At 34.6% G+C, this 8,748-nt stretch overlaps 1 protein-coding gene across 1 annotated transcript; it reads right to left on the bottom strand.

The window, feature by feature from the left end:
• Nucleotides 1-390: 390 nt before the first annotated feature.
• Nucleotides 391-6,809, bottom strand: LOC115964309. The gene is made up of 9 exons (XM_031083647.1): nucleotides 6,333-6,809; nucleotides 5,720-5,834; nucleotides 5,307-5,543; nucleotides 5,001-5,147; nucleotides 4,704-4,870; nucleotides 3,049-3,321; nucleotides 2,927-2,955; nucleotides 2,262-2,467; nucleotides 391-1,559 (listed from the first exon to the last, which is right to left on the bottom strand). Exons 1-9 carry the CDS (start codon nucleotides 6,645-6,647, stop codon nucleotides 391-393), a joined length of 2,658 nt encoding a protein of 885 aa, XP_030939507.1. The 5' UTR covers nucleotides 6,648-6,809.
• Between the last annotated feature and the right edge of the window lie 1,939 nt (nucleotides 6,810-8,748).

Raw genomic sequence — 8,748 nt, forward strand, 5'->3', positions numbered from 1 at the left:
TTCTCCTCTCTCTTCAGTTATGACCACCTTGGCCGCAAGCTACACCTTTTTTTCTCACGTGGGGATCTGGATATGGTGAGAAAAAGAGAGAAATATGAAAAGTAAATGTCAAAGAAATTTTATGTTTATGCATTGAGGGGTTACCAGGACCTCCTAACAAGCGTATATCAGTTTGATTTTTCTCACAAACATTCTAATAATCCAATATCATGTTCATTAGCTTTTACAGAAGCACGCATACTTATCAAATGACAACTAATTAAGCAACTAAGATAACACCTAATAAATCAAATAACAATTCTAATGGGTCACATTGCTGGTTGCCATCTTCAAATCATCTCAGGCAATCCCCAAACAGTTTGTAACAGCCTTTACCAGTTGGTTTAAACATTATTTTTCTGGCACAGTAGTTTCTGAGTTCCTGTTCCTGTTCTTAGTGTTCTTGTTCCTTCTCCCAAAGTTCCTGTTCCTTTCAGTTGCATTAGTATCTTCATCCCCTTGGCCACTAGTGTCATTAGTTGACTTTTCACCCCCATGGCCACCAGTGTCATTAGTCAACTCTTCACCCCTTTGGCCACCAATGTCATTAGGCTCATTATCCCCAAAACATTCTAGCTTTTCCAAAGAATCCTGTAAGATGAAAAACAGAAGAATTCCAGTTGAAGCTATCTTCAAACCGGTTCGAAAACGCTTTTCATTAGTGTCTAGGTGCTTTATCTGTCTACGCAAAGTATACAATTCATTCACAATCTGTGGTAAAAATCCCATCAGGAAATGTACAAGCATGGACACTCCAACTATAGTCTCTTGCTTGGGTGACAATTCCTTGTCCACGAGAACCAAAAAGAGAGCAAACAAACATACTTCACTAGCAACTGAGATTATCTCAACCAATTGAACTCGTCTCTTAATAAATGGCTTCTCAAGAACAAGGAAGAAGAGATGCAAAGAAGTGATGCATAACAAGATTATAACTGGAGTTGTAGAAGACCAGGTGTTCTTATAGGCACCTCCCATAGCCCCTAGCAAAACACATCTCACAGACTTAATCAATGTGTAGTATATTTTGAGTTGCATAAATAGATTTTGGATAGAAGATACACTACCCCCAGAAATCTCTACCTCTTCATTTTTGTCATCAGGGGCAATGATTTGATAATCACCATGTGTATGAGCACTTATGCCAGTTGTCGATGGGACTACTGGAGTTGCTACGGTACTTGATCTTGTGGGGGGAATAGGACTCGGCCTAGTTGAACGGGACATACTTTGTGCTGAACTCGGTGGAGCCAAGTCAGTACCACCAAAACCCTCTCCAGCTTCATCATCAGGGGCAGTGATAGAGCGAATGGGTCCTCTTAAATCTTTGAATAAAGGCACTAACATGGTTAGGCAATCAAAGTTTTGTTTCCTGTTCAATGTCCATCGGCCTTCATTACCAGGACCCAAAGTTACTTGGGCTATTTTGGGATTTCCCCGTCCTACTTGAATCACTTGATTATCTTCTTTGTATAGTCGCTTTGCAAATGTAATACCGGTAGAGAAGAACCAGAGCAAGTCTAGCAGTAGAAAAGACACAGCAACCAAAATCAGAGAGCCAACTACAATCCTTGATGTCGTTCCTCCTTAATTCACAAAAGTGAGAAAAGATTAAGCCACGTAGTTATGTAGTACTTGAAGTTCTTAGCATTAAACCAATGATAAAAAGCATGTAAATGTGCAAAAAATGTGAATTTGGTTCTAGATACACATTTGCATATCTCTAATATGATGCAGTTAGATAACTATGCCTATGAATGTTTTCATGCATGGAGAAGTGATTTGAGTTAATGTCCAGACAATGTGAAACATCATTTGTATTGTCATTCTTAAATATGTGAGGAGATGGACTCTAGACCAATTCCGGTGCCATCCAATATGATAATTATTAAGTTCGTAAGACTTATCTAAACAAGACAGGAACATGGCCACAATTCCATCACATATTTGGAAAGTAGTGTAGAAAAAATTACTCAATAAGAAGGTAAAAAAAAAAAAAAAAAAAAAAAAAAGCTCATTCTATGGCATATCATAATGAGAAATAGGCAATTCCTTGATTAATGAATTCAATATAAGTAATGAGTTTAAAGAAGCTAATATGGGGTTAGCAATTAGTAAAACAAAAGCCAGCAATATAATTGTCCTTTGAAACTCAAATTTTGCATGATAAATGCATATTTAAGGATTCATATGTTGGGGAAGGAAACAGGCTTTCTAGTTACCTCTAATTAGAGCAGCAGAGGCCTCACAAATACTAGGCATTGTAAGATTAACAAGGAATATTTCAAATCTTGGGAATGCGAGTACTCCATAACCCCTCTGCCTCGGCTTCCTGAATTTTAGGATGGCAAGGAGTAAAGCATGTAGTAGTATTAAACTGCCACCAATTATGGCTAACCAAAACATGGTTCTGTTGAAATCCTCCCACCTACACGAGACAAAATCTAGTAAGATATTACACTAAAAGATAAATGAGTCTGTTTGTGGCACTTCAAAATCCAAATGATGAATTCACGAATTAAAAGAAATGAATAATAGGGAATTAAGTATCAAGTTTGCCCTTTGGGTATGATCAACAATTTGAAATAATTCAAAGCATGAATAGTTTTAATTTTTCATAGAACCTACACAAAATTCTACATCTAAATAACTAGCATAACAAATTGTCCATTCCCAGAATTATTTAATTTCCATTATACAGTTCTTTTAAAATTGACAAAATATTCCTTTATCACTTTCATAGTTTTTCTTATTTATATTGAATATTTTTTGAGCCAAAAAAAAAAAAAAAAATTTGAATTCAATATTTCCTTTTTTTTTTTTACTGTCTCTAAAATCCATATGCAAGTGCATGTAATAGATAGAAATAAGAGGCCTCATAACTTACCCATCCGAAACAAGGTCTGGTCCACTATTCTGCAGGTGTACAATGCATTCTATAACAAATTTTATTCATTGTATGATTAAAGAAGTCGAAAGCAAATCACAGAAAAAGTAAAAGTTTCAGACCGTAAGGAGTTTTTTAATTTCATCTGCATTCAATCGGTTGAATTTGGGAATAGGCTTATGCTGCACACCCAGGAAAATTCCTGAATCATGAATTTTAGACCTGGAGGGATTTGAGTTCGCAGGAGCACTTGAGTGAGTGTGCCTAGTTTCCCAGGGAAGCCTAAAGCAGGGAATGCTCCATTGCATACCTCTTGAAAATTCATAATACTCCACTGGTAGTGGCACTCCCAACCATCTAGATAATGCAAAAACCTGAATATGGCCTGCCATTCTCTGTATGAAAGAGAAAAGGAAAAATGCTAGTTAGTTCTACAAGAATGATGCAATTCATAAGGTTTGATAAGTTATTTTTATAGGATACTTAAATGAAAGTATGTTACACTAATCTACCCTCCAAAAACCATATATAAAGTTTGATCAAGTCTACAAGAATGATGCTTTCATGAGGGTCTATTGTTATTTGTTCCTCTCTCTCTCTCTCTCTCTCTCTCTCTCTCTCTCTCTCTCTCTCTCTCTCTCTCTCTCTCTCTCTCTCTCAAATTGCCAATATTAGAATAACATGGTCAAAAGTCTCAAAACAATGAAAATATTTACAGAGCTCAATTATATATTAAACTAGTAAGTTACCTATGCAATGCATGGATAATGTTGTAATGTTTTATGTAAAATGGTTTTAGAGAATGTTGTACATGTATTATAGCGTAATTGTTATAGAACTTTATTAGAAATGAGTTCATCATAGAAAGCAACAATTATAAATTGTACACACAGATCCATTATAATTATTCAATTGAAGTAATGAGAAGGAAAAAAAAAACTTTAGAGGAATATTATAGAATAAAAATTGATATAGAATGTATATTTCTCTTTCTTCTTAATTCTAAACAAAATATATATCCCAAACACTAACAGTTAATTACATCATTTACAAAACCCACAAATCTACAACGTTGACCTTTACATCAAAATTGTAATTACCGTGGTCATTCAATATAAAATACAAGCCCCCTATTCCTTGGTTGTAACCAACTCATATGGGTTAGGATTAGATGAGACAACAATGTTAGAGTAAGGTAGGTATCATCGAAAGATTAAAGGTAAATAACATCGTTTTTGGTTTGTGTGTATTTGACATGGATGGCATGAAGGGCCATGGGTAGATATATAAAGGAATAGAAGTACAAGAGGTAAACATGGTGAATTAAAATGCAAAGAGTATTGTGTGTATGTGTGAGGAACAAAAAGTCTTGAAACATTGAACCAAAGGATACAAAGAATATTTATTTGTTAATTAGAAAAGTCTTGAGACATTGAACTAAATGAAACAAAAAGTAAATATTTAATTTGTTCTCATCTCTGATGTGGCATTTGAATATTTCAATTCTCTTTACATAGAATGCGTCACTTAGCAAAAACTCATGCTTTCTCACGTGAGGGCTCTACTTTTATATATATATATATATATATATATAAATATATTGATTGATTTTATGTATAAGATATCAAGGAAAATTATTTTTATAGGAGGAAAAGGGTCAATTTGTTCCACGGTATTTCTAATTATTTTTCTTGATTGTCAAAAGGCTACATATAATCATGGTATAACTAAATAATCAATTAATGAAATAACAGTTCAAACGAGTTAGATATCATACAAAAAGATTACTCGCAGGATCAGAAAGAGAAGAAAATGGTGGAGAAAATGTCCCAATAGAGGAAAGGCTTGCAGTTGAAGCTGTAAGCAGCCCGGCAGCAATAGATGTCGCCACAAATGAAGCAGTTGCAAACGTAGAAATTACAATAGATATTATGGGCACAGAATCTGTATATATATTTTTAACCTTACATCAGTAAATAAATAAGAAAATTAAAGAGCTCAAAAGTGTCATCTAGGGCTTAGTTGTTGGACTACAATTGAGCTGACAACAAGAGATAAGAGTGAGAACCCTTACATGGCCTTACTAGTAGAGTTTCGGAAGCTAGATTTTTGTTTCCAGCAACATCGTGAGCTACATTTTCCGGAACTTTGACAGATACAACATCGTCAGTTACATTTATCTCTACAGCATATTTTTTTTTTACCTTCTTCTCCTTCAAAGCTGAAAATGGTAATAACTATCATTGGAATAGTATTTCCATCAAGAACCCAAATGGTATGTAAAAAGGTCATCATCATGGTTTCTCAATTGTGTGTGGGTTCATTATGTAGTGATGTATGTGTTCATGTACTGGTTAATATACTTAGACACAGAGGTAACCAGAAATGACTTGCCTCACTAATTCCCCTCCTTTGATTAATATGTCAGAACGGTTGAAGTCAAATACAGGCTCCTTGAATTCTATCCACAAAAATATGTTGTGTTCTCTTGTCCTCATGTGGAGCAGAGTAGTCAAATTTACATCAGGCCCCAGAAAATCTGAAGGGGGTGTACTTATCTCAGGCATCAGATAATCTGAAGGTGGTGTAATCAACATTGGAGCAGGCCTCAAAGAGTCTGAAGGTCACAATTATATCTATCAGGAGGAAACACCCAACAAATATACATTTAAATATAAAGCTTTCCTGATTGCATATAACCTTTTTCTTTTCTTTTTTGATACACCTAAAGCTTTCCACAAACAGATGATTTATTTTCTCCTTGTAACACTAGTAAACTATTGTCAACCGTACCAAATAGGAAAGTAATAGGATCAACTTTGGAAACTGGAGTCCCATGTATGCTTGTTATAGAGTTTTCATCAATTCCTACTGTGACTATGGCCATGCCAGATATACATCCATCAACCTGAAAGTAGAGAGTGAAAATTAATAAGCAAAAAAAGGTATGAGAAAAATAGGCCCTAGAGATATAAATAGCTATAAATGTTCTCTCACACACACATAATATATGCTTTGTACACACTACGTCCACAATTTCACATCCAATATTCATATTTTTTAAGGAAGTCCACATTTCAAACATGAAGCTTGTAGTGTGCATATATGATGTACAATAATGACTGTGTGACAATCAATACCCTTTTACATTTTATATTAGGGGAAAGTTCAAGATGTGCAACCATGTAAAATTTTTGAAAATGATTTAACTTTCCCAATACAATTAATGGCTCCAATGTTTCCAACTGACCCCATTCAAGATGATGATGTGCATTACATATTATAAAAATAAATAAATAAATGAGCCATTCCAAATTCATAGGACAACTAAACAGGCTCCTAACCTATGAACCAACTTCTATTCTCATTGCTGATAAATAAAATAAGTTTGTGAGAACCATCTGACCATAAATTCAAATCTGCGATGCCCAGGATCATCTTTACTGACATTCAGAGGAAGAAGCTTGCCCTGATTCATTGGGAGAGAATATAAAATTTCCGGTTCAAGAGATTTTAAAATTTCTGCAGATGAGTTGAGAACTGGCACTAGAAAGGTTATACAGATCCTTAGTTTAACACAATTATTAGTTGCTAGCACCAGTCTAGTTTCACCATTAACGTCGTCAAGTACAAGTTGCCTTTCGGGAACATGAGTAGTTAAGTTGACAACCATAGTTCGTCTATCTGTAGAATTAATGAATAGAGCATGTAAAGAACACATTGACAACAGCAGCAGCAGCAACAACAACAACAATCAATCAATCAAATTAGACAAGGTCAGCTACATAAACAGTCCAGATTATTCATTTTAATATGATAAAAATTGCCAATAAGTAAGTTCAAGGCATCAATTAGATAAAAACAAGAATAGATATGAAAGGACATGTCATCACAGAGTGCTGTGAAACTCAAAAGAGAAAAAACCGAGAAAAGTAAAACCAGCAATGGAAGCTTGAGCAAGCCCATTTCAGAGTAAACCTTAATTGATGTCTGAGACATGTACAGACCAACAATTTATAACCAAAAAAAAAAAAAACACATTTGTAGGGACATTGCATGGAAACAGTGTTGTAAATGAGATAGTTGGATAGAAAATAGTTTATACAATGAATCGTAGAGGTAAGAGAATGACTTAAGAAGATGAGTGCAAGTTTGGACTGTTTAGTCGTTGATGAAGTAAGAAAGTGACATAAGAAGATGACGTAAGGATAGTACACATGAGACTAAGAGCACCGGATCAGTATAATAGAAAAAGAGAAATGTTGTCCACAATATTTTCACAACAAATCTTATGTAAAAGTTATTTTGAGTTGTTAGCAGTAGGGTAGAAAAGTAATTTCAGTGTAAGATGAAAATTTTAGAAGGGCTTTGGTTAGAATAAGATGAAAATTTCTGGATTTTATTTGCAAACTAAGATCTAGCTTTGAAGACTTTAACAAAAACACACAATATATAAAATTCTACTAACAACTTTGCAATTCAAATAGATATAGGATACAATCCAAGTAGAAGACGAGACCAGTTCAGCAACATTCATTTTGTTTGACAAAGGAGTTGAGAAAATTGTATCTAAGACTGCAAAAGAACTTGAGGAAGAGGTACTTTTAAATATAAACGTCTACCCTATATCTTTATTATCTGAGAGTTGAAGTTTTAGTGGTCTTTAGTTAGAAGATGATTGAAAGGGTCAGTTTTGAAGACAGTTTTTTTATTTATTTTTTATAATATATATATATATATATATATAGGGTCAGCTTTGAAGACAGTTTTTTATTTATTTTTTATAATATATATATATATTTATATGAAAGCTCACTAAGTGTGTAAAACACTAGTGAATGTTTAGATCCCCAATTACAAATTTTCCATAGCAAGCTTATATTCGAACAATGTATGTGTGGAATATAAAATATAAGCAATACCCAAGTATACCAATTACACTAAGCCATATTTTAATCACAACACAGTAGTAATTAAAAGTATGAGTAAAGGATAGAGAGAAGTAAACACAAGATAACAACGGCACGTGTTATAAAAGAGGAAACCGAAGAACTCGACAAAAAACCTCTCCGCCACCCTCCAAGCAGTAAAATGATCTACTAGAAAATCAGTTGTGATACATGAATAGAAATAGACCCTCCAAGCCTAATCTACCCAATACACCTAAGCTCTCCTAGCTTGTTACTTTAAAAGGATTATACCTAACCTTGTCTTCTCTACCTTATCGGATCCCGCAATAAGCTCATTGCATCAACCAAAATGAATTGATTCTCTCTTGAACTGCTTCCCAAACACCAAAAACCTTCTTACTGTTATGAATATGGTAAGGTAAGGATTTGACTTAAGATCCTCTCAAGGGTATGACAATGGAGAGAGTGAGAGTAGGGGAATTTGGAGAATCAAATGTATAAGATTGTGGCTGGTCAATCTTGTCGTTCTTAAGGGTTTATCTCTCAAAATTCTCTCTGGAAGCACTCTACATTTTATGGGTATAAGAGTATTTATAGTAGGGTATGAGAAGGAATGTGAAAAGTCATTTTTCAGCAACCAGGGTGCACCGGCAACTCACTTTGCGACTAGGATGAGTCGTGAGTTCCCATCACCAGATAACAAAATGGCCAGATCGTATTTTTTGTCCTGTAATGATCTAGCTGTCCTGACCCTTCAACTTCCTGCATGCTCCACACGTGTGATACATTCTGACGAGTCACCACTCGTGACTCATGAGATCCAATCACGAGTTGCCTTTTGATGCACACACTTGATCAATTCTTCACATTCTCTCACATACAACCCTTACATTATTCCCACCTAAATATAGG

Source organism: Quercus lobata, chromosome 10 (assembly GCF_001633185.2).
Source record: "Quercus lobata isolate SW786 chromosome 10, ValleyOak3.0 Primary Assembly, whole genome shotgun sequence".
Lineage (NCBI taxonomy): Eukaryota > Viridiplantae > Streptophyta > Magnoliopsida > Fagales > Fagaceae > Quercus > Quercus lobata.

Coding starts and splice junctions, on each gene's coding strand:
- LOC115964309 (XM_031083647.1), bottom strand. CDS start 6,647: ATGTGTTCTTTACATGCTCTATTCATTAATTCTACAGATAGACGAACT. Junction 5,835..6,332: donor ATCGCAGATTTGAATTTATG/GTCAGATGGTTC, acceptor CTCTACTTTCAG/GTTGATGGATGTATATCTGG. Junction 5,544..5,719: donor TCCTATTACTTTCCTATTTG/GTACGGTTGACA, acceptor TGTGACCTTCAG/ACTCTTTGAGGCCTGCTCCA.